Source organism: Oncorhynchus mykiss, chromosome 4 (assembly GCF_057628025.1).
Source record: "Oncorhynchus mykiss isolate SJ-2025 chromosome 4, ASM5762802v1, whole genome shotgun sequence".
Classification (NCBI taxonomy): Eukaryota; Metazoa; Chordata; class Actinopteri; order Salmoniformes; family Salmonidae; genus Oncorhynchus; species Oncorhynchus mykiss.
The window spans coordinates 21077224-21103075 of NC_143025.1; the positions used below are offsets into that span (position 1 = coordinate 21077224).

The window sequence follows — 25852 nt, forward strand, 5'->3', positions numbered from 1 at the left end:
TTGTCTTTCTCTCAGGTATGGAATTCCAGAGGATAGTGAAGAACAGACTGAGCAATGTAGAACCTCTGAAACCAAAGGAGCCGTTCGAACGTAAGATTTCTCAACGCCTCCTGCTTGCTTTTTACTTAGTCTTGTCTGTCTTTCCATATGGATTCAAGCACAGTTATTGTTACTTTGTAGCTCCCCTGTCTGCCATGCTCTCTGTCAGCAGCAGCAGCTTGCTCCCAGCAACCCTCCCTGACACTCTGCCCCCATCATCCCCCTCAGTGCCCTGGTCTCCATCCTGCGAGTCTGGCTGGACCAGTGTCCAGAGGACTTCCAAGAGCCTCCATCCTACCCCTGCCTCCACAGGGTGATGGCCTACCTACAGAGGGCCCTGCCTGGATCGGAGCCCATGCGTAAAGCCCAGAGTCTACTGGAGCAGCTGAAGGCTGAGGCCAGTCTGGATGTAGACTCAGAGGGTGGGTGAACAGTAAGATATCTAGTTAATTAGAACTCTATCCTCCAGAGGTGTGGACTCGAGTCACATGACTTGGACTTGAGTCAGACTCGAGTCACAAATATGATGACTTGCAACTCGACTTTGACTTTAACACCAATGACTCATGACTTAACTTGGACTTGAGCCTTTTGACTCGATCTGACTTGATACCCTCCCCAAGCCCAAATATAAAAAATAGTGTGCAGCGCATCAACTCTTAATTTAACGGATTACAGTTTGAATCGGACATCAGCCAATCAAATTGTGCCAGCTGAGAAAAGGTTGCATGTGGCAGTGCAGAGGAACGTTGGCGGATGAATTCAGACGGAGCCCTTGGAAATATGATACCAAAGTTATTATTTTCGGATATAAAGACTATGCTGTATCAACAACAAAACGGATTGCAACTTGCCAAACATGCGGAAAGAAAAGGGCAGACGGAGGCAAAACAACTTCCAACTTTGTTCTACATTTGAAGCTGTGCAAAGAACGGTAAGTTGTGGCTAATATAGCCGACAGCTATATCATTCATAACTTTGCCAGTGTTTGCATGTTGGCTAACGTAACATTAAATCAATGAGCATCCACACAGTCAGTCAGTGCGGGAACGTGATCATTGCACCCAAGATTGAGCTACAACTGGCTAGGCAGTTGGTAGCCTAAATCCTGCCTGATGTTACTGCTGTTCCTAAAGCCATTGACATATGTTAGCCTACTGTAACCACACACACAGTTTGTGTGTTAAGGTTGGGTGATTGTGTACACGCCTACGTCGCCCGAATGCGCCCCATAGCGATAGTCGATCCCTATTGGGGGGAGGGGGGTCTTTCTTATGGCTACCCTTTTATTTCAATGGAAATATAAAGTTTATTTGGAAAGTAATAAATAATATATTTTTTAAAGCATTCATGATTGGCATAAATGTAATATACTAACTACTACTCTTGTTAAAAATATGAAATGGTATTACATTTGGTGAAGAGCACATTATGACTTGTTTAGGACTTGTGACTTGACTTGATACTTGTTGGTCTTGACTTGAGACTTGACTCGGCCCTGTCTGTCTTGACTTGGGACTTGAGTGCTAAGACTTGACTTACTTGTGACATGTAAATAATGACTTGGTCCCACCTCTGCTATCCTCTCTCAATTCTTTAGTCTTTTTATCTTTGTGCATCTCTTCCTTTCCTTCCTTTCTCTCTCTAAATACCTTTATCTCTGTTTGGCCTTCATTCATTAATCTGTTCATTACTCCTACTCCTGATAGGTTTTTCTGGTGGTTTCCACGGCAACAGCTCCTTCTGCTTGGCTGAGGATGAGGGAGTAGAGATTGAGGTCCAGGAAGGATTCCTGTCATTTGATGCAGACTTGGTGGCCGACCAGCTGACCTATATGGATGCGGTAAGAGAAAGGCTGTGGGAGTATGGGTTGCCAGGTTGGATTTGAACAATGCAGGATAAATATAAGTTATGTGTTTTAATACTAATCGTCTCATTGTTTGTCTGTTTCCAGTTGTTGTTCAATAAGGTGATTCCTCACCACTGCCTGGGCTCCATCTGGTCCCAGAGGGATAAGAAACAGAACAAGCACAGTGCTCCCACCATCCGTGCCACCATCACCCAGTTCAACGCTGTGGCAGCGTGTGTGGTCAGCACCATACTGCACCGACAACAGATCCGCCCGCTTCTCAGGGCACGGGTCATCAAGCGCTGGATAGACATCGCTCAGGAGTGTCGCGTGCTTAAGAACTTCTCCTCGCTGCGTGCCATTGTGTCTGCACTGCAGTCCAACCCACTCTACAGACTGAAGAGGGCCTGGTCCTGGGTGCCCAAGTGAGTCTCTTTCACAACCTGGGTGCATAATGATTAGTCATTATGTTGCAGTAACTTTATTACTGGCAGTCATGAGTCATGACTGCATTAAAATTCCATGTGACCGTTGAGTCACAGTAATCTAATTTACAGCAAAGAATTGTTACAGGGGATTAATGAATCAATTCAAAGCTGGGGATGATTAGGTGACCATGGAATTTAGCCAGGACACTGGGGTTAACACCCCTACTTTTACAATAAGTGTCATGGAATCTTTAGTGACCACCGAGTCAGGCCACCCATTTAACATCCCACCTGGAAACCCACACCCTACACAGGGTAATGTCCCCATTCACTGCCCTGGGATATTATATATAATTTTTTTAGACCAGAGGAAAAAGTGACTGATCAGAACCAACCCTGCTTAGCTTCAGAGGCAGTGGGATTCAGGGTGGTGTGCTGCTGACATATAGGCATAGGCGATGCTGTTGATTCATTGCCTAGTAATTGTGCATATTTTATACATTCATAATGAATAGGCTGACACATTACCTTTAGCTACAGAATATCTCACCATTGGGAGTTTCCATCTCCTCTCCTTCCTTCCTTTCTCCAGTGCGAAGAGATAGGGACTGTCAACAGTTTAATGAAATGTGTTTCGTTGTGAAAACATTTTACTATTGCTGTTTCTAAACAGATTTCACTAGGTTTCCCCAATGAAGCACTGGGTAAATGCAGGAACAGGGTTGGAGAGTTTGGGCAGAATTATCACCTGTCGCGCAGCAAGAGTCTGCATGCTCCTCAAACAGTGGTTGATGCCTGGAGTGGAATAACCGGAGGAGCCTGAAAATCAAACCAGCGGGAAAACGGCCTCCATTCATTATTTCAGGGCATATGGATGTCTTTTTGTCCCTGTCCCTGTTCCTGTCCCTGTTCCTGTCCCTGTTCCTGTCCCTGTTCCTGTCCCTGTTCCTGCCCATTTGATAATAGGCCATTCTAAATCAAAACTAATTTAGCATATTAGGAAAGACAAGATTAAAGTTAGAATAGAGAAAATATGATCACTTGATAAGAGTGATTGCTGTTTATTATCTATGCATAGTCACTTTATAAATGACCTTGACTAACCTGTATCCCCCCCGCACATTGAATCGGTACCCCCTGTATATAGCTTCGTTTTTGTTATGTAATTTTCTTGTTCCTTTTTTAAATTTATTTTTTTTACTTTGTTTAATCAATATTTTCTTTAACTCTATTTCTTGAACTGCATTGTTGGTTAAGGGCTTGTGAGTAAAAATTTCACGGTAAGGTGTTGTTGTATTTGGCGCATGTGACAAATTAAACATTTGATTTGAAAACCGCATGTCCTGCCTGAGACGAACAGAGCGCAAGCTTTTTTTTTATTTTCATCAATAGCCTACCTCATGCAGCCCATGTAAGTTTAGATTTTTAAGACATTCTGAGGATTGTATCATTAACAACTAAAGTTGCCAAATATCTCTAAATCTAGCTTATGCGACCTGTTTCAAATCCATCACTTCATCAACATAGTCACTTCATACGCGCATTCACGCCGGAGTGGGAAAAATATCCTTTCTGTTCTTATTCAGCTACGTTCAATATTCTTCTTCTTACTACAAAATCATATGATAGCCTATAAAATAATGTCACGGGACTTATAAGCATATCGTATCTGCTAAATGAACAAGCCTACAGCCTATATCATGGTGCATAGCCAGATTACATACAGTAGGTCAACTCCATATTCTGTTCCTCTGAAAAAAAATCAACTTTCTTTAGACCTGCGTAAAATAAATTGATTTATTGTGATGGTGTATATAACATTTATTTATTCTACTTTTTTAAACATAGATGTTTCAAAGGTGTGCATTAGCGGCTTGTATGCATGGAGGCCTGGAGACCGGAGCTCTTTTGCATGACAATAACCAGCGGACCAAAATTTCATGCCACAGCCCTAGTCACAACTCATGTGATAGAATTCCTATGTATTCCCAATTAGTTCTAACCTTTCTCTATGTAATTCTCCCAGAGACAGCATGTCTACGTTTGAAGAGCTATCAGACATCTTCTCAGATCACAACAACTACCTGACTAGCCGAGAGCTCCTGATGAGGGTGAGACTCTGCTCTGTTAATACCATCATATGAGATGGTTTGGTTTTTGGCGTAGTGATTGTGTGAATGTCGAATCACTACTACAATCAATCTACTTTTTCCCCTACAGGAGGGCACCTCTAAATTTGCCAATCTGGAAGGCTGTGCTAAGGAGCACCAGAAACGCACTCACAAACGACTCCAGCTGCAGAAGGAAATGGTGAGAGATGGCGCCACTGGCAGTTTGAGGCCCAGTTTGTTTCCGTTTCAGGAGGGGAGTCAAAGTGAGATAAGCTTGGCTGTGCCTGCTGATGTATCGGTATGATTTTGAACCATTCCTCTGTCTCTCCTCCCAGGGTGCCATGCAGGGGACAATACCTTACCTGGGCACCTTCCTGACAGACCTGACCATGTTAGATACAGCCCGGTCAGACCTAGTAGAGGTGAGCCTTACTATCATCCTACTCCCTCTGTTTGGTTGTAGAATTCTCCTGTGTGTTGTGGGGATTGGCACTCAAATGGATGTCAAAACCCAATCTTTAACTAGAGATTTCTTTTTTCTTCTTCAAATATTGTAAAACTATTTGGTGGAATGTGCTTTGGCCTGTCCCAGAAAAACAAATGCTATTTTGTCTTAATTTGCTTTGTGTCCATGTGTACATGTGCATTTGTGGGGCACAACAAAAAAAGAAACCAAGGCAAGCATCACACAGTTATTCTCCCTAAATTCCCATTCCCCTCAGTGTCTCACTCCCTCAATTGCATTCAGACCGCTCCCTATACACACACATGCTGAGTTTCCACAAAATCTCCTGTTAGGCCTACAGAAATAAATGCCTATAATGACGGTGGGGGGGTGGGTGGGCTCTAAAAGATGGGATACACAAGCTACATTCCTTGCCAAATGATGACAGTTTTATCACAAATTCAAAATGGACAACAATGAGCTGCTGTTTTGGAATAATTGTGTCACGTCTGTTTTCCTCTACTTTGAGAACTGCTAGTGCCATTTTAGAATTGGTTAGCCTACGCTATAACCTCCCTAAACATAGATAGGTTCCACACTGAAAATAGGAAAAAACATTTGTTTGATAAAGACAGAGCGTATTTTCATCAGAATCATTAAAACTAGGCCGACTCACGAAGTGGATGTTGTGGCTGTAATTCATCACCATGCAGAGTTCAATTTGGAATTGTTCATCCGTTTAGAAAATTCCAAAGAACAGTCAGAATAAACTAAATGATATGTCTATCGGCCTATTTTTATTTGACCTTTTTAACTAGGCAAGTCGGTTAAGAACAAATTCTTATTTACAATGACGGCCTAGTAACAGTGGGTATACTGCCTTTTTCAGGGGCAGAACAACCTATTTTTATACCTTGTCAGCTCGGGGATTCGATCTAGAAACCTTTCGGTAACTGGCCCAAAGCTCTAACCCCTAGGCTACCTGCCACCCCCTCTCTAACCACTAGGCTACCTGCCATTCCCTCTCTAACCACTAGGCTACCTGCCACCCCCTCTCAAACCAATAGGCTACCTGCCACTCCCTCTCTAACCACTAGGCTACCTGCCACTCCCTCTCTAACCACTAGGCTACCTGCCACCCCCTCTCAAACCAATAGCCTACCTGCCACTCCCTCTCTAACCACTAGGCTACCTGCCTCCCCCTCTCAAACCAATAGCCTACCTGCCACTCCCTCTCTAACCACTAGGCTACCTGCCATTCCCTCTCTAACCACTAGGCTACCTGCCACCCCCTCTCAAACCACTAGGCTACCTGCCACTCCCTCTCTAACCACTAGGCTACCTGCCACCCCCTCTCTAACCGATAGGCTACCTGCCACTCCCTCTCTAACCACTAGGCTACCTGCCACCCCCTCTCAAACCAATAGGCTACCTGCCACTCCCTCTCTAACCACTAGGCTACCTGCCACTCCCTCTCTAACCACTAGGCTACCTGCTTCCCCTATATAGAAGAAAATTAGACAGATTTTGCCCCAAACTAAGCCCTGTTTCAAATGATCCCTCTTTGAGAAGAAATGTTTCAGATCACTTCGCACTGGCAACTTTTTTTCATTTGTAAAAATATTCTGTTCTATTTTATTCTGTTACTGTGATAAGGGCTTTGGAAATAAGAGTCTTGTCTGACTTTTTCCACATTTTGTTATGTTACAGCCTTCTTATTCTAAAATAGATTACATTTTTTCACCTCATTAATCTACACACAGTGGGCCTCCCAGTGGGCCTGTACAGGGCTCTGTACTGCAGCCATCAGAGACTCTGGGTTCGCGCCCAGGCTCTGTCGTAACCGGCCGTGACCGGGAGGTCCGTGGGGCGACGCACAATTGGCCTAGCGGGAGGGCTTAGCCGGTAGGGATGTCCTTGTCTCACTAGCACTAGCGACTCCTGTGGCGGGCCAGGCGCTGTGCACGCTAACCAAGGTTGCCAGGTGCACGGTGTTTCCTCCGACACATTGGTGTCAGTAGCCGGTAGTGTTGTGTATCGGTAGGACGCATGACTTTCAACCTTCGTCTCTCCCGAACCCGTACGGGAGTTGTAGCGATGAGACAAGATAGTAGCTACTAAAAACAATTGGATACCACGAAATTGGGGAGAAAAAGGGGTCAAATTAAAAAATAAATAATCTACACACATAGCGAAAACAGGTTTTTAGAAATGTTAACAAATGTATTCAAACTAAAAAACGCATCCATTGATCATCCTTGAGATGTTTACAACTTCATTGTAGTCCATCTGTGGTAAATTCAATTGATTGGACATGATTTGGAAAGGCTGTCTGAGCAAAAAGTTATCAGAGCAACAACTAAGCCATGAGGTCGAAATAATTGTCTCTCCGAGACAGGATTGTGTCGATGCACAGATCTGGGGAAGGGTACCAAAACATGTCTGCAGGTCCCCAAGAACACATTAGCCTCCATCATTCTTAAATGGAAGAAGTTTGGAACCACCAAGACTCTTCCTAGAGCAAGCCATCCGGCCAAACTGACCAATCGGGGGAGAAGGGCTTTGAACCCGATGGTCACTCTGACAGAGATCCAAAGTTACTCTGTGGAGAAGGGAGAACCTTCCAGAGGGACAAACATCTCTGCAGCACTCCAATAATCAGGCCTTTTATGGAAGAGTGGCCAGACGGATGCCACTCCTCAGTAAAAGGCACATGACAGACTGCTTGGAGTTTTCCAAATGGCACCTAAAGGACTCTCAGACCATGAGAAACAAGATTCTCTGGTCTGATGAAACCAAGATTGAACTCTTTGGCCTGAATACCAAGCGCCATGTCTGGAGGAAACCTGGCACCATCCCTATGTTAAAGCATGGTGGTGGCAGCATCATGCTGTGGGGATGTTTTTCAGTGGCAGGGACTGGGAGACTAGTCAGGATCGAGGGAAAGATAAATGGAGCAAAGTACAGAGATCCTTGATGAAAACCTGCTCCAGAGCGCTGAGGACCTCAGACTGGGGCGAAGGTTCACCTTCCAACAGGACAACGACCCTAAGAGCACAGCTAAGACAACGCAAGAGTAGCATCGGGACAAGTCTGAATGTCCTTGAGGTTGCCCAGCCAGAGCCCGGAACCTGATCGAACACCTCTGGAGAGACCTGAAAATAGCTGTGCAGCAACATCCAACCTGAGAGAGCTTGAGAGGATCTGCAGAGAAGAATGGGAAAAACTCCCCAAATACAGGTGTGCCAAGCTTATAGCGTCATGCCCAAGAAGACTAGAAGCTGTAATCGCTGCCAAAGATGCTGCAACAAAGTCATGAGTAAAGGGTCTGAATTCTTATGTAAATGTAAGATTTCAGTTATTTGAATTTTTTTCCAAACATTTCTAAATATCTATTTTTGCTTTGACATTATTGTGTGTGTGTGTGTGTGTGTGTGTGTGTGTGTGTGTGTGTGTGGATTGATGAGGAAAAAACAGACAATAGATTTGAGAATTGATTAACAAAATGTGGAAAAAGTGAAAGGGTCTGAATACTTTCCGAATGCACTATATATGAGGCAATTTGGATTAGTTATCTCTAATGGTTATGATAAATTAGGCATTGCTGTGCACTGTTCGCATATGCATAAATGCACACATTTTTCCAGTGCGGACCTTGCCCTTGTCTTCTAAAAATAGATTTTTAATAAAAATAGAAACTCAGTACTCGAACGGTCAAAATATGTCAAATGCCCTGGTGTGTTGGTACTGCTGTTTGCAACTAGAGCATGAGTTTCCATTAGCATTTTAGTATTTGTTTGGCAGTTTTTAGAGTAGTACACCGCCACTGTTTGTTTAGCCTGCACACTGTGGTACACTACATGGCTCATTGAACATCTCATTCCAAAATCATGGGTATTAATATGGTGTCGTTCCACCCTTTGCTTCTATAACAGCCTCATTTCTTCGGGGAAGGCTTTCCACTAGATGTTGGGACTTGCTTCCATTCAACCATGAGCATTAGTGAGGTCGGGCACTGATGTTGGGCGATTAGGCCTGGCTCGTAGTCAGCGTTCCAATTCAGCCAAAAGGTGTTAGATGGGGTTGAGGTCAGGGCTCTGTGCAGGCCAGTCAAGTTCTTCCACACCGATCTCGACAAACAATTTATTTATGGACCTCACTTTGTGCACGGGGGCATTGTCATGCTGAAACAGGAAAGGGCTTTCACCAAACTGTTGCCACCAAGTTGGAAGCACAGAATCATCTAGAATGTCATTGTATGCTGTAGCGTTAAGATTTTCCTTCACTAGCTCGAACCATGAAAAACAGCCTCAGACCAATATTCTTCCTCCACCAAAGTTTACAGTTGGCACTATGCATTGGGGCAGGTAGTGTTCTCCTGGCATCGGCCAAACCCAGATTCGTCCGTCGACTGCCAGATGCTGAAGTGTGATTCCTCACTCCAGAGAACGTGTTTCGGCTGCGCCAGAGTCCAATGGCGACGAGCTTTACATGACTCCAGCAGACGCTTGGCATTGCACATAGTTATCTTCGGCTTATGTTGAGGCTGCTTGGCCATGGAAACCCATTTCATGAAGCAACCGACGAACAGTTATTGTGCTGACGTTGCTTCCAGAGGCAGTTTGTAACTCGTTATTGAGTGTTGCAACCGAGAACAGACGATTTTTACACTCTATGCGCTTCAGCACTCGGCAGTCATGTTCTGTGAGCTTGTGTGGCCTACCACATTGCGGTTGAGCCGTTGTTTCTCCTAGATGTTTCCACTTCACAATAACAGCACCTACAGTTGACCAGGGCAGCTCTAGCAGGGCAGACATTTTACAAACTGACTTGTTGTTAAGGTGACATCCTATGACCGTTGAAAGTCACTGAGCTCTTCAGTACGGGCCATTCAATTTGTCAATTTTTGTCTTTGGAGATTGCATGGCTGTGTTCTCGATTTTATACACTTGTCAGCAACGGGTGTGGCTGAACTAGCCGAATCCACAAATTTGAATGGGTGTCCACATACTTTTGTGGTGTATCTGCGTTCAGTCTGTCACACTGTCGCGTTTGTGTTGTCTGCAGGGGGGGCTAATCAACTTTGATAAGAGGCGAAGGGTGAGTCTCATCTTTAACCTGTTCTAAACCACTAATTAGGTACAGGGGACAAGTCATTGTTAGTAGTCAGCTTTATTGATATGACTGACCTTGATCTCTCTGACTCTCTTATTCAGGAGTTTGAGGTGATCGCTCAGATCAAGCTGCTGCAGTCTGCGTGTAACAGCTACTGTCTTAGTGCTGATGATGCCTTCCTGCGCTGGTTCAAGAACCAGCCCCAACACAGCGAGGAGGAGAGGTACAAACAACATCATCAATCATTCACGCTCTATGTACACAGTGTCTTCAGAAAGTGTTAATAACCCTCAACTTTTTCTACATTCTGTTGTTACAGCCTGAATTTGAAATTGGATTAAATTGCAAAAAAATAAATTGGTCACTGGCCTACACACAATACCCTGTAATGTCAATGTAGAATTATGTTTTTAGAAATGAATTAAAAATGAAAACCTTTAGTGTCTTGAGTCAATAAGTATTCAACCCCTTTGTTATGGACAGCCCAAATAAGTTCAGCAGTTAAGATTTGCTTAACAAGTCACATAGTAAGTTGCATGGACTCACTCTGTGTTCAATAGTAGAGTTTAACATGATTTTTGAATGACTACCTCATCTCTGTACCACCAAAAATACAATTATCTGTAAGGTCCCTCAGTCAAACTGTGAATGTCAAACACAGATACAACCGCAAAGACCAACAAGGCACTAAAATAATACTGCAAAAAAAATTGGCGACGCAAATAACACTTTGTTTTCAGGACAAAAAGTCATGTTTGGGCCAAATCCAATAACAATAACCTGAAACAAAAGGCCAAATCTACACTGGATGTTTCTGAGTGGCCTAGTTAGTTCAAAAACAATTACATCTACCTGAAAATCCTTGCCAATGGTTGTCTAGCAATGTTCAACAACCAATTTGACAGAGATTGAAGAATTTCAAAACTAATAATAGTCTAATAATGCACAATGCAGGTGTGGAAAGCTCTTAGAGACTTACCCAGAAAGACTCACAGCTGTAATCACAGCCAAAGGTGCTTCTACAAATAATTGACTCAGGGGTGTGAATACTTATGTGAATTAGATATTTCTGCATTTCATTTTAAATACATTTGCTATAATAAAACAAAACATGTTTTGGGGTATTTAAAACATATATATATATAAAATTCAGGCTGTAACACAGCAGTGTGGAATTACTCAAGGGGTATGAATACGTTCTGAAGGCACTGTGTGTGTGTGTTTCACAATTCCTGACATTTAATCCTAGTAAAAATTCCCTGTCTTAGGCCAGTTAGGATCACCACTTTATTTTAAGAATGTGAAATGTCAGAATAATAGTAGAGAATGATTTATTTCAGCTTTTATTTCTTTCATCACATTCCCAGTGAGTCAGAAGTTTACATACTAATTGAGTGTATGTGGTAACATTGCCTATACATTTTTTTATTTGGGTCAAACGTTTCGGGTAGCCTTCCACAAGCTTCCCACAATAAGTTGGGTGAATTTTGGCCCATTCCTCCTGACCGGGCTGGTGTAACTGAGTCAGGTTTGTAGGCCTCCTTGCTCGCACACGCTTTTTCAGTTCTACCCACAATTTTTCTATGGGATTGCGATCAGGGCTTTGTGATGGTCACTCCAATACCTTGACTTTGTTGTCCTTAAGCCATTTTGCCACAACTTTGGAAGTATGCTTGGGGTCATTGTCCATTTGGAAGACCCATTTGCGACCAAGCTTTAACTGATGTCTTGAGATGTTACTTCAATATATCCACAATTTTCCAGCCTCATGATGCAATCTATTTTGTGAAGTGCACCAGTCCAGTCTCAACGTTAACAGTGAAGAGGTGACTCCCAGATGCTGGCCTTCTAGGCAGAGTCTCAAAGAAAAAGTAATATCTCAGACTGGCTGCTAAAAAGAAAAGATTAAGATGGGCAAAAGAACATAGACACTGGACAGAGGAACTTTGCCTAGAAGGCCACCATCCCGGAGTTGCCTCCTCACTGTTGACGTTGAGACTGGTGTTTTGCTCTTTCTCTGTGCTTTGCTCTCTTTCATTCTGATTGTTTAATTCATTATGCTGAGGCTAAATAGGCTGGTAGCAGTGACGTCATAATGATTCTCTGTTCATCTCCTGTAGCCATGCTATGTCTTGTGACATTGAAGGAGTCGGAGACAGCAGTCCAACCTTACCCAAACTTCGCAAGAGCATGGTTAAGAGACTCAGCCTGTAAGTACACACTGAAGGAATTAAAAAATGAAGGATACTGTACCTTACATTTAGATTTCCAAGATATCTACCCTGAAATATAGACTTGGTATTGTTGTAGAATTCCTAGGACTATCAGATTTGGAACCTTCGCCTTTGACATAATATTTGTTATGTTTTAACAGGAAACAGTTATATCAGTGTGATGTTAGATCTATCTGACCCATTTGCTCTTTTTTTTAACCTGACCATTTCCCCTCTGTCACCAGACTGTTCCAAGGAGCAGACTCAGCAGGCTGTTCCCCAGTGAGGGAAACACCTCGGTCGCCCCCTACTGGCAGCTCAGGGGAGAGCGTGGACTCAGTCAGTGTGTCGTCCAGTGACTCCAGCCCTTCAGACAGCGAGGGCCTAGGCATGACACCTATACACACTTCAGATGCACAGCAGAACAAGGTAAAGCACTAACACCCACTCCCCTATTGTTATTTTACTTCAAGTATGTTTTACTAGTTAAGTTGGTGAGGGATTTACACACTCCATATTTTACATTTACTTTGTTCTGTATTGTCACATTTTGTTTTCCCATCATGTGTAAATAATTCTAGGTATAAAGTAGTTGTTGTAATTATGTCAGCATTGTGTGCTAACTAATGTATCTGTTTGTGTCCAGGTGTCCGAGTCTTGCTATTGCATTTCTCTCCACTCCATGGACACTACCTTGTCCTCAGCCAGTGTTCCTGTGACCCCGGCCTCACCCTTCCTCTCTGGCCCACCCTGCATGCACCATCGCTTGGACTCCCTGACGCCCATGTCCCCCTCCTCTCCCCTGCCCCCTGCCTACAACACCCAGGCTCAGGACGCCTGCATCATCAGAGTCAGCCTGGAGCAGGGCAACGGCAACCTCTACAAGAGCATCATGGTACGTCTCAGCAGGAGATTAGTACTTTGATTCAGATGGCCAAGACATTTTGAATAAATGTATGGAACCATTTTAGTGGTTTTTGATTGGTACATGGTGTTGTTCCCTCCCCAGTTGACGAGTCAGGATAAGACTCCAGCAGTGATCTCTAGAGCCGTGGCCAAACACAACCTGGAGAGTGAGCCTGGGGAGGGATACGAGCTGGTGCAGGTCATCTCTGACGAAAGAGGTACAAATATTCTCCCTGTCACTCAAATATCACACACTCAGTCTTTCATACTCTCATTTGTAATTACTGACTTGTGATATTGTGGGAAAAATCCTTCATTTTGCAGAGCTGGTGATTCCAGACACCGCCAATGTGTTTTACGCCATGAACACCTCAGCCAACTTTGACTTCCTGCTGCGTGTGCGAGGCACTGCTGGGCGGTCGGTCCAACTGAGGAGTCACTACGCCTCCACATTCCCCCGCGCCCAGCAGCGCTCCAGCCTGTCGCTGCGCCTCAGCAAGGTCAACCTGTGACCCCCAGGACAAGGACACTATGCCTGAAGGGACACATTTGATTTGTTTTGTCATTTAGCAGACACTCTTATCCAGAGTGACTTACAGTAGTGAGTGCAGACATTTTCGGACACCCGACTGGATGGGCTGGGAGTGGTGGTGGGAGACTGAAAAGGACCAAACATGGGGGAACGAATTGAAGTCGATGAGTTTAGACTCTGAATTCTCTGTTCCCACATCCCCTTTCCCTAATCAGACCCCCATCTCTTAGTGCTCCCTCTCCCAGCATCCCTTCCAGTAGCAGCCTGTGGCCTTCCCTTTCTGGCACTTCCCCCAAACCCCTATGGACTATTATGGATGTGTAGTGGGACAGTGGTGCCATATAGATGTCTGTGGCAGAGCGAGACAGTCGTCGTCCCCCCTCTCCACATTAAGAGGTTTTGCACAGGTAGGAAGAGTGACTCCAGCCCCCATCAGTATTCAGCTTTTTTATCGACTCTTTTCGTTCCTATGGAGCCTGTATGTTTCCTATTAGAGGGAGATGGGAGCCTGGACAGAGAGCGAGACTGAGATGTCCTGTTGCCTTTATTGACGGTGATGAATGATCGGCTCCTGTGTCAGTGTTAATCTGTGTGATTGATTGACAGGAGCTGTGTGATGTCTTCTTTGTTTCCATTATTTCATAGTGTGCACTGTGTGTACCACGCGGGACTGCACCTCTCATTGTTAACTGTGTGATGAATGCCAGTATAGAGGCATTCTGATAGGTTACTACTTGGTTTTTAATAGGTTACTACTTGGTTTTTTAAGTTTTTGTCCTTTTGATATTGTTTAGCTGTCCTATCTCACCTTTTAGGGTGTAGTGACACATAGGATGGGGCTCTATGTGAGGCCCGGATTGCGCTGCCTGACGCATTGATTAGCAGTCCTAATAGAGATGCACTTGTTAGTGGCTAGGTGATGTCAGGAGGTGGGAAGTAGGTGGAATGAGTGACATTTACATTTTAGTCATTTAGCAGACGCTCTTATCATTCATCTTAAGATAGCTAGGTGGGACAACCACATATCTCAATCATAGTAAGTACATTTTAGTTTATGAAAGGTAATATATTGAGGGGAATTATTTAAGATACTCTTTGAAGAGGTAGGGTTTCAGGTGCTTTCGGAGTATGGGCAGGGACTTTGCTGTCCTAGCTTCAGGAGGAAGCTGGTTCAAACATGGTGGTGCCCTTACAGAGAAGAGCTTGGACTGGAATGAGCAGGAGCTGCCCTCCCGTAGGGGTGGGAAGGCCAAGAGACCAGAGGTGGCAGAACAGAGTACTTGGATTGGGGTGTAGGTTTTGAGCAGAGCCTGAAGGTAGGAAGGGGTAGTTCCTCTTGCTGCGCCGTAGGCAAGTGTCATGGTCTTGTAGTGGATGCGAGCTTTGACTAGCAGCCAGTGGAGCGTGCGGACATGGGAAGGTGGAACACCAGGCAGGCTGCAGGATTCTGGATAAGTTGCAGGGTTTTATGGCACAAGCAGGGATTCCAGCTAACAGCGAGATGCAGTACTTCTGACGGGACATGACAAGTGCCTGGATTAGGACCTGCACCATTTCCTGTGTAAGGTAGGGTCGTACTCTACGGATGTTGTAGAGCCTGAACCTGCAAGTCACTGTTTTGATGTTTGCAGAGAACGACAGAGTGTTGTCCAGGGTCACGCCAAGGTTCTTTGCACTTTGGGAGGGGGACACCGTGGAGTTGTCAACTGTTATAGAGAGGTCTTGGAGCAGGCAGGCCTTCTCTGGGAGGAAGAGCAGCTCTGTCTTGTTAAGCTTGAGGTGGTGGTCTGACATCCATGCTGAGATATCTGCCAGGCACGCAGAGATGCGTGTCGCCACATGAGTGTCAGAAGGGGGAAGTAGAAAAATGGTTGTGTCATCCGCATAGCAATGATAGGAGAGACCATGTGAGGATATGACAGATATGACGGTATTGAGGGAGAAGGTGGAAAAGGAGTTTCCTAGGGTTAGAGGCAGAAACTTTATTGAGTGATATAAAGTGGCCTTAGCAGCGGATACAGAGGAAGAGGAGGAAGTGAAAGGATGTTAGGTCCTCCAGAAGTTTAGTTTTCCTCCATTTTCGCTCGGCTGCCCGTAGCCCTGTTCTGTAACCTCGCAATAAGTCACTCAGCCACAGAGCAGGAGAGGAAGGCCGGGCGGGAGAAAAAAGGACCGCGCAAGTCATAGGATGTGAAAAGTGAGGAGAATAGGGTCGAAGATTAGAAGGGAGAAATTACAGGATAGAAGAGAAGAAAGTAGTGGGAGAGAGAGCGAAGTTTGAGACTGCACATTAGCATCTGGGTAGGGGATGAGTGGGTAGGGTTGGAGGAGAGGGAAAAGGAACAGCAGTGATCAGACCTGGAGGGGGGAGTGCTGTGAGAGTAGTAGGCGAACAGTCATCTGCTCCTCTCCTTTTCACCGCTGAACAAAGTGAAGTGTCGTTTTGTTTCTCTTCTATGTGTTTTGTTAAGGGGAAAACTTGAAGATGGTAATGCAAGACAATGTTTTTAAATATGTGAATTCAGATGTCAGAAAAAAGCCAGTGTCAGATTTTCTGTGATGCATTTGGAATGGTGACAGAGGGACAGACTCTCCCACTCTTAATGCTCAGTGTTTGCACACTATATTCATGAGTACTGGGGCTTATTCAGGTGCAGCGTTAAGGTCTATCCATAGATCACTCTATCACTTACTGTGTGTGTACTCTTGGGTGGAGTCAGATTTTCAGGAGCAACGCGCACCTTTTGGTAACAAGATACCCTCGCCGGTCCAACATGATACCCTCGCCGGTCCATGTGTTCCTAGACCCGAGAATAGCAACATTCACAAGTGTGCGATAGCAGATATTTTCTTGTCGTCTTCCCATTTGTAGTAAAGCAAAGAAGAATCACGTTGAAAACATCACCACTGAGTTAATAAGAAAAACTGCATATTTGCTAAATAGTTACATGTAATGAAAGATTCGGTTCTTTACATTACCTCATTTTGTGCCTGCTAGTTGGTTAAAAACATCAAGCAAGCCTTTTAGCTTCCCACATCTTCCCCATGTGAAATAATCCGATTCGTAATTAAATAATGAGGGTTTTTTTCTGGATCGAAAAGTGGCTTAGGGCCTCCCGAGTGGCGCAGTGGTCTAAAAGTGGCTTAGGGCCTCCCGAGTGGCGCAGTGGTCTAAAAGTGGCTTAGGGCCTCCCGAGTGGCGCAGTGATCTAAAAGTGGCTTAGGGCCTCCCGAGTGGCGCAGTGGTCTAAAAGTGGCTTAGGGCCTCCCGAGTGGCGCAGTGGTCTAAAAGTGGCTTAGGGCCTCCCGAGTGGCGCAGTGGTCTAAAAGTGGCTTAGGGCCTCCCGAGTGGCACAGTGGTCTAAAAGTGGCTTAGGGCCTCCCGAGTGGCGCAGTGGTCTAAAAGTGGCTTAGGGCCTCCCGAGTGGCGCAGTGGTCTAAAAGTGGCTTAGGGCCTCCCGAGTGGCACAGTGGTCTAAAAGTGGCTTAGGGCCTCCCGAGTGGCGCAGTGGTCTAAAAGTGGCTTAGGGCCTCCCGAGTGGCGCAGTGGTCTAAAAGTGGCTTAGGGCCTCCCGAGTGGCGCAGTGGTCTAAAAGTGGCTTAGGGCCTCCCGAGTGGCGCAGTGGTCTAAAAGTGGCTTAGGGCCTCCCGAGTGGCGCAGTGGTCTAAAAGTGGCTTAGGGCCTCCCGAGTGGCGCAGTGGTCTAAAAGTGGCTTAGGGCCTCCCGAGTGGCGCAGTGGTCTAAAAGTGGCTTAGGGCCTCCCCAGTGGTCTAAAAGTGGCTTTTAGGCATTACTACAGATCTGGGTTCATTCCTGGGCTGTGCCACAACTGTCCGGGGCCGGAAGTCCCATAGGACGGCGCACAATTGGCCCAGCGTCGTCCGGGTTAAGCGAGGGTTTGGGGGGGGGGGGGGGTTCTGGTTTCATTTCAACCAGTGTGGCGCAAGAAATAATACGTTCCGTTTCAAACTTTGAGTGGAGAACATCTGCGTAAGCAAGCAACGTAGACAGGCCTACATACTACACAGAGCCACCCATTTTGTGACAAAATACGACATTCACGTATTGCGTTGTACTCCATTTGCAGGAACTGTAATGTGTGCCGAGGCTCTTACAGGATGTTCAGTTAGAAATGTACTGTGCAGAACAGACTGTCATTCAGAATAGGCATGTCCGTTCTTACATTACTTTTCTATCCACAACATTCTGAACAGCCAGCTCCCTGTGCACCGAGCCTCACCCAAACACTCACCCCCAATAGTTTGTCACAGACGATATGAATTACATTTTCACACTAGCTCACAAGGACACTAATTCAGTTCCTCCTGTGCCGAGGCCTCTACACACTGACACCCAACCCCCTTTTAATGGAATCCCACAGATACCGGCTCTCCCACACTGCCTAACCAGCATTAACACCTTCACCTGTCTAACCCACGCACTGAAACCGGTCCCTACCATATACACTCCTACGTTTCATCTATTCTCTCCATCACACTGGTTATTACTATAACGCTCATTCTCTAATACTGACATTCTGGCCATCTCACTGAGCAGTGTACTGGGCTGTTATTGGTCATTCAGTACTAAATGCTGGGCAAGATGTACTGTGGTCGATTCTCCCTGTGTTGATTCTCATGCAACACTTGTGAATTTTCTCTAATGAACTCAGTTTCTGTGTGTCTTCACTGCCAAAATTCTCTACCTAAATAAATTATCATTACTATGTTGTTTATTTGTTTGACCCTTTAACAACATAAGATTTACGGAGTTGAACAATACTTCCAGTTATTATTCTGGTACAAACAAGTATCATAAATGAGTTATTACCATCTACTTGGTCATTTCTTTACCATAAATTAATGATAAAGTAGCTAGGTTTCCATCCAATGGATGACAGATTTTCATGTGAATATTCTAAAATCTGCATAAAAACAAAATGTGCATTTTCCCACCAGATGTGATTCCATCAAATTGACTTGTTTCATATAAAAGGCTGTGCGTGATGTACTGCACATAAATACCTTTTGTGGTTAAATTCCCATGTACCGAATAACATTTTTAAAAACAAGTTAAATGGGTTTCCATCACATTCAACTCCACTGATGGTTCTCACCACTCTGGTATTGGCATGTGCACTCTAGCCAGCAGGGTGCAGTATAGCCTACATGAGATTATTATGGACAAAAGAGTGAGATGTAGTTTTATTTGTCAAACGGCAGCCCAGCATCGATGATCATGTCACCAGAATAAGACCCTCAATATTTATTTGGAAAGTCACATCAAGCTTATCACCTTGCACTTTCACCACCCTGTGAAGTTCATCATGATGAGATTCGAACACACAACCTTAACGCCCACCCATTCTCCCCAACCAACCACCCTGCTATCGTTTCTGTCTTAATTAACCGACTGTCTGTCTCTGTGATTGTAATTCACTGTATACAAAAAAATACTTTTCCACATTTCCAATAAGCAATTTGTGTGTTTCACAATCTGATACTGGGTTGCTTGATACACACGGGAAACTGTTGTGTGAAACCCAGCAGCGTTGTAGTTCTTGATGCACTCAAACCGGTGCTGCTACCATACCACATTCAAAGGCACTTAAATCTTGTCTTACCCATTCACCCCCTGAATGGCACACACACACTGTTCATGACTCAAGGCTTAAAAACCCTTCTTTAACATGTCTCCTCCCCTACACGGATTCAGATTGAAGTGGATTTAACAAGTGACATCAATAAGGGTTCACTTGGCCAGCCGGTCATAAAAAGAGCAGGTGTTCCTAATGTTTTGTACACTGTAAATGTACAAATTGCCCTTTTGAATAATCTTCTACAGAGCAGTAAATTACAATTCACATTTGGCAGTACTCGCACTATCAATGTTAAATGAATCTTTCTATCCCATGTGTGATCATTGAAGACATCTTTCACGATCAATACATTTATTTTAAAAATCAATGTTTCAGATATAATTATCAAATGAAAGAAACATGACATTTTAGCAGCCACTAGTTTGAATCAAGTCTGTCTTGAGCATTTGGCCATAGGTTCTCATCGACATAATTTGTTTCTGTAACATGCTATTAGAAAGCAGTTTGAAACACCACACAAAGACCCCAGCAACTTCATGTTGTATACATGTTTACTGTATAGGGGATGCATTACATACAATACATCTGATCTTAATATCAGATTTATTTTAACTTACTGAAGTAAAATCATTCATAATATTACATTACAGTATAACATACATTCATTATTCTCAAAACAATTATATAGGTTTACCAAAGGGTTAAGTGATTATCAATTAAGAGCAGTCTGATTAAGTCAATGATATGTATTTAAACTAAACAAAAGTAATGTGAGCATTGCATTGTGAAAGGCAATTACTTCATATGAACATGTATTTCTAGATGATTCCGTTTGAAAACGGACTGTATGATTGCGTTGTAATTAGTCAATTGAATAATGTGCTGAGACTTGTGAAACTGCCTTTTTGATGATCTGTTTTGAGTTTGGTACAAAGCGTTGTGAAAATTTGCACCAAAGGGATAAAATAAATCATAAAAACACTTAGTGCCATTATTGATCTCAGAGCTCAGTTTAACACAAAGGTTTAACACATCTATAGTACAGTACCAGCAGTAAGTTGACCAAATATAAGAACTGTTCCATAAACAATTGCTATCCACAGTAATCGTACTATTATCTCCACTATACCAAAAGCTATAAAACGTACAAACCTTAAATATTACCTATTATCTTGGCATTAACGAAACCTAACCACTGGGTATTGATCATCAATAATACAAGATGAGTTATCTGAGACAGGCTGAGTGAAGTAGGCTACAGTAGCCTGATCCCATCTGTATGTGTGATTTAGCCAACTCTGTTGTGCCACGTGTGGTCCTTGTCAAGCCAAACATGAATGTAGGGTATTATGACAATAGTCACAGGAGTTGTCTTAAGACAGATCTGGGACCAGGGTATGGGTACAGAACCTCTTCCTCTCCTATCCCACACATCTGCTTCCAGTGGAGATCCATTGGTCTGACCAGGGGTCTAGCCATTAGTCGGATTCAATTGCAAAACGTTTGGTCTGTTGCAAAATGTTTTACAACGGTTACCGTTTACTCTAGGAACCAAACAGAACGACATAGGGAGGGGCCTACCTGAATTTGTCCAACAGAAACTCATTTTAATTTCAAAACATTTTCTGTTTGGAGTAAACTGTTGCAAAATGTTTTTCTATTAAATACACCCCAGGCCCTACCCCCCCCCCCTCCCTCAGTTAAAACAGTGAGTATGTTAAATTATTTTGATGTGAAATGAAAATAAAGGGATTTATGTTTCTAGAACCGTACGGCAATTGAGAATCAATTCACGTTTAGATTGAGTATTTGGCTGTTTTGGCTTCCAGAGCCAATTTGCCTTTAAACAGCCTGTAATGTCCTTGGACTATAAGGAGTACTGTTAGGCTCCTTTAGTCCATTATTGGGTTACCCTTGTGGCTGATCATGGATGGTTCGAAGCCAGGGTGGCGGCGGGCATGCTTAAGCAGGTGGTCGCTTCGCATGAAGCGCATGGCACACAGTGGGCACTGGAACTGTTTCTCGCCCGTGTGAGTCCGCAGGTGGCGGATTTGTTCATCAGAACGCGAGAACTTCTTGTCACAGTTGGGCCAGGAGCAGTTGTAGGGCTTCTCACCTGGGATGGGATGAAGAAAGTTAGCATTCACAACCAACATACTTGCTTCTCTGTATGCGATGCACACACATGGTAAGCATAGCCTCGATTGCTCGGTCATCCATTACATTGGACTGTAGGCTAATAGATGACCAATGGAGGCCAACATGCTGACTACACCAGGCCCGCGCGTGTCCACCATTGGGCGCATGTTGATTCTGTCCATCCACACCTGACGTGATCAGGACACGCAGGTTTAAATAGCAAACTAACTCTGAACCAACTATATTCATTTGGGGACAGGTTAAAATACATGAAGCGTTCATGGACATTTAGCTAGCTTGTACAATCTCCTCTTTTTTGCTGGATCTATATAGAATTTTGCCCAACTTTGAGTCAAACAAAATTGTGTTCTCTACTTTGACAATTAATCAACAGATAAAAAGGGAAGCCTAGTCAGTTTTTAGTAATCTCTCCTCTAGTTTTCTGTGGATTTTATAAGGCCATTGGCAACCAACTGGACTGGAGTGTGGATGGGGTTGCCAACGGTCCCGTATTAGCCGGGAATCCCTTATATTGGGCTAAATTGGTTTGTCCCATTCAGGACCTCCCTTGTCCTGTATATTCATCCAATCACAGTATAGTGTAAATACGGCAATTCCTACAAAGTAATTTGTTGTTGTTCGGTCAGTTTGGCATATCAAGGACATATGGATAAACCTGAAAAAAAGAAGACTGGAGTTACTACAACAAACAATGGGAAGCAAAAAAAGGTGTGGGTTAAGTGGTGACTCGACGAAAGCTTTCTGTACTTTATACCATCGGGAATTCTCAAATTGGCCCTGGTGGGGAATGACCTAACTCAGCATGCATCCACAGAAATGCACAAGGCCATGCTAGCTAAACGTGCTAGCAGTACTGGCACATTCTTCGTGACGTCTACTGTGGAAAATGACAAAAATCACAGCCTTGTATGTGTACCATACTGTTAAACATGGACTCAGCTACAACAGCACCGACTGTCTTGTTAAGCTCAACGGTGCTTTGTTTCACGACTCAAATGTTGTGAAGATGATGCACTTGGGAAGAACGAAAGCTGAGATGATTCCAATTAATGCGGGATATACAGGATATTTTGGAAGATCTGTCCCCGACCGAAGGTGAGCCCGTGTATTTCTCAGTTGCCAGTGATGCCTCAAACAAGGGAATAGAAACATGTTTCCAGTGTGCGTTTAGAAACATGTTTCCAGTGTGCGTTTAGAAACATGTTTCCAGTGTGCGTTTAGAAACATGTTTCCAGTGTGCGTTTAGAAACATGTTTCCAGTGTGCGTTTAGAAACATGTTTCCAGTGTGCGTTTAGAAACGTGTTTCCAGTGTGAGTGATATTTCTCTGTGTCTGATGGAGTGCAGTGCAAGTTACTCAACTTTTATAAAGACAGTGATGAAACTGCAAATGACATAGTTCATCAGAGCTTGATGTGTCTGGAAAAGCATGAACTGGAGTTTACACATCCCAGTCTATGCAGCAGATAATCCCAATGTCACCACTCCGTTTACCAGTTATTGAGCAGTGCCAACAATCGCATTCTGAAAGCTAATTGCCCAACTCACATAGCTCATAATGCCTGCGATCAGCTGTCAGTGGATATTGAGGAAATTGTTTTAAAGATCTACAGCCACTTCTCAGTATCTGCTTCCCGAAGAGAGGAACTGCGTGCATTTTTTGTGAGTGGCGTGAAATTCTGCGACATGTTTGCACACGATGGCCCTCTTCATCCAGCTGTCGATCGTCTCCTGCAAAGCTGGCCAGCTCTTACTTCATACTTTGTGTCCCTTGGGGAGACCTGTCCTGTGGCACTGAAGAGTACTTTGACCAACTCGTAAAAAACCTGGAGGAAACAACTCTGCATCACAGATGTTTACGAGGAAGTCCAAAATGAAGATGCTTCAGCGGAAACAGGACAGCTTTTTTAGATACCAGAACATGCAGCTGATGAACAAACAATTGTCAGCACAAAGGTCCAAGCAGCAACAGGACTTTGAAGTTCTATGACACTGTCATTACATACATTGACGAGTGGTATGACTTCTCACCGGAAAATGTCATGGTGAAACTGAAACCAATTGTCCTCTATGAGGAGCTCTCCTTCACTGACCTGGAGCAGGTGGCCCTCCAAATGACACAGTCAGTATGGACCAACTCTATGAGGAGCTCTCCTTCACTGACCTGGAGCAGGTGGCCCTCCAAATGAGACAGTCAGCATGGACCAACTCTATGAAGAGTGTTGTGCCAAGAGGAAATACAGACAGGATACCACAAAATACACCAGTGAGAAATAGGTGGCAGTTTTCCAAAACCTAGGAAAAACCAACATGTTCAGGATTGTCACATTTGTCCTCAGTGTGCCAGGCTCAGATGTCTTTGTAGAGAGGATTTTCTCTCTGATGTCCATTAAATGATCAGACTCAAGAAACAGATGCAGCACAGAGCTGATCAAAAATTAACTTCAAATATCTGTGAACTGTGACTAGTCATGTAAGGGTTCTCTCTGGCTATACAAAATGACAAAGGACTGCTTGAATCAGTCAAGAGCAGCAAAAAAATATCACTGGAAAGACCTGTGACTCATGCCCCTTCTTTCCCTCTTTTGCATTTGAATAAAAAAGAAGAAATAGCTGTAAAAGGTCCAAATTGTGATTTCTTTGATCATTTAGTCACACGTTTACATAACGATACAGTTTGAGTAAAGTTATAGACTAAATGGAATATAAAAATGATTTTACTTTCCAATTGAGTTTACACTGTATACTCATTCACACAACACCATATCCACACCGCCGTGGCACCGTGCACTGGCACGCCACCTTTTGTCCCTTACTTGGTAGTGAGAAAGTTGGCAACCCTAAGTGTGGACCTTCATCTTCCAATCACCCGCATGAGTATATGTCCTAAAAAAACAATGAGATGGGAGAGACAGGACTTGCAGCACATCAAGTGTTTAAAATAGAGCCAAGTTCTACTTTAGCGCTTGGCTACACAGACGATCCTTGACTCGTGCGAGCAGTTAGGATGAAATGATTGAATAACATGTATGTGTACATTTATTTAGCAAAGCTCGCGCACGCATCCAGGCCGGTGTGGTCAGCATGAAAACGTACTGCTAAACTTCGCACATACCTGTATGTGTCCTTATATGCGACTTCAGGTGAGACAATTTTCCGTAGGCCCTGACACAGCCATCAAACGTACAAACATGTCGTTTCTTTTTAACAATTGGAGAGTGCGATAATTCGTGTCGCTCACCACCTGGTATGAGCGATATGCGCGCGAGTATGGATACAGGCGTCGGTGTTGAATTTGGGGTTGGATTGGTGGAATCGGACTTCGTGTTGTAGCCGCCTTCCCCGCATGAGATGTTGATGTCTGTATCAGTTCCTCCAAATGAAGAATTACTATAATCCTGCAAAGCCAACATAGGCTGAAATCTTCCATGCTCATCAATAACCCCGGCAACGGCCATGATGTTGAATCTTCTATTTCTTCTTCTATGGGATTATGTTGGTCCCTGAAACATACGTTAGATGTGCATGCCGGCACCTACTGGATGGGGTGAACACTGCAACTTTATCATAAATCATCTGGGAAGGGGGAAAGCATACTCCTAACTCTTTCAGTCGGATTCAAATGTATACTCAGATCTTTACATAGCCCCAGGAGCATGAAAGAGGGAGACATCATGCAATATTTCCTGTAATGTTTTAAATCCTGGGGATCCAAAAATCTTTTCACTGTCTTCACAATTAATGTCTAGTTTTTTAAATGGCACAGGACAAACTAATACAAAATCTATCACTTGTGCAATAAACCAACAATGTCAACCTTCCTCAATGTCTCACACATTGCACCAAATGTGGGTGTAGCAGGGTCTGACTGGGAAGAAAAATCGACCCTGGCATTTCTAACACACCAGCCCATTCTTTTCCTTGAGGCCTCCATTATTAGCCAGATAATGATCAGTTTGAGCAAAAAACTCAAGTTAGACAGGCCCGCTGGGCTACAAATGGACCAGACCATCTGGCATTTCGGGCTGCTTTTTGTTAAATGCAAGTCATCATATTTTTCAACAAAACACTGAATTAATGAATTTTCTTCTTTGTCTAACATATGTGTTTATTCATTCACAACTAGGATGTGTAACACTTTATTTTAAGGGTCCGTAATAAACCATTTATAAGGCATTTATAAATTGTGTGTTCACCATTTAGTAATCATTACCCCCACATTAACAAATAATTGACTACTCATTAGTAAACTATTTTTGCATTCCCTAAAGTGAGTGCTATTTACATGTTATTAACACTTTATAAACGTTTTGAGTGACCAGTGAAATTTTGCACAAAAAGATGGACATGCCATTGGTAGACATTCCTTCAGTAACTGGTAAAGAATAAGCACACAAACCAGGTTGCTTAAGGAAATATATATAGATGTGTGAATAACCAGCTCAATAACATTTA

General features: G+C 43.8%; 2 protein-coding genes across 16 annotated transcripts in view; one reads left to right on the top strand and one right to left on the bottom strand.

Annotated features, from left to right (window-relative positions):
- Window positions 1-18757, top strand: part of LOC110521487 (ral guanine nucleotide dissociation stimulator-like 1) — a 34804-nt gene extending 16047 nt beyond the window's left edge. For 6 of the 15 annotated variants that reach the window (XM_090231449.1, XM_090231454.1, XM_021599068.3 and 3 more), the window contains 14 exons: window positions 16-90; window positions 268-461; window positions 1749-1882; window positions 1994-2313; window positions 4343-4427; window positions 4537-4626; window positions 4763-4849; window positions 9940-9972; window positions 10089-10210; window positions 12108-12197; window positions 12446-12629; window positions 12847-13095; window positions 13210-13324; window positions 13431-18757. In XM_090231449.1, the coding sequence (XP_090087575.1) occupies window positions 16-90; window positions 268-461; window positions 1749-1882; window positions 1994-2313; window positions 4343-4427; window positions 4537-4626; window positions 4763-4849; window positions 9940-9972; window positions 10089-10210; window positions 12108-12197; window positions 12446-12629; window positions 12847-13095; window positions 13210-13324; window positions 13431-13618 (1966 nt within the window). In that variant the 3' untranslated portion in view covers window positions 13619-18757. Of the gene's footprint in view, window positions 1-15; window positions 91-267; window positions 974-1748; window positions 1883-1993; window positions 2314-4342; window positions 4428-4536; window positions 4627-4762; window positions 4850-9939; window positions 9973-10088; window positions 10211-12107; window positions 12198-12445; window positions 12630-12846; window positions 13096-13209; window positions 13325-13430 lie in introns of all 15 variants that reach the window. The other 9 variants (XM_090231456.1, XM_021599071.3, XM_090231450.1 and 6 more) reach the window with 3 other exon arrangements.
- Window positions 18758-19771: 1014 nt separating this feature from the next.
- LOC110521488 (Krueppel-like factor 16) lies at window positions 19772-24897 on the bottom strand. The gene is made up of 2 exons (XM_021599072.3): window positions 24513-24897; window positions 19772-21354 (listed from the first exon to the last, which is right to left on the bottom strand). Exons 1-2 carry the CDS (start codon window positions 24853-24855, stop codon window positions 21131-21133), a joined length of 567 nt encoding a protein of 188 aa, XP_021454747.2. The 5' UTR covers window positions 24856-24897; the 3' UTR covers window positions 19772-21130.
- Between the last annotated feature and the right edge of the window lie 955 nt (window positions 24898-25852).

What these genes read in the sequence shown, in the direction of transcription:
- LOC110521488 (XM_021599072.3), bottom strand. Translation starts at nt 24,855, where the DNA reads ATGGCCGTTGCCGGGGTTATTGATGAGCATGGAAGATTTCAGCCTATG. An exon ending in GCATATAAGGACACATACAG is followed by an intron (nt 21,355 to 24,512) that starts GTATGTGCGAAG and finishes ATCCCATCCCAG; the next exon opens with GTGAGAAGCCCTACAACTGC.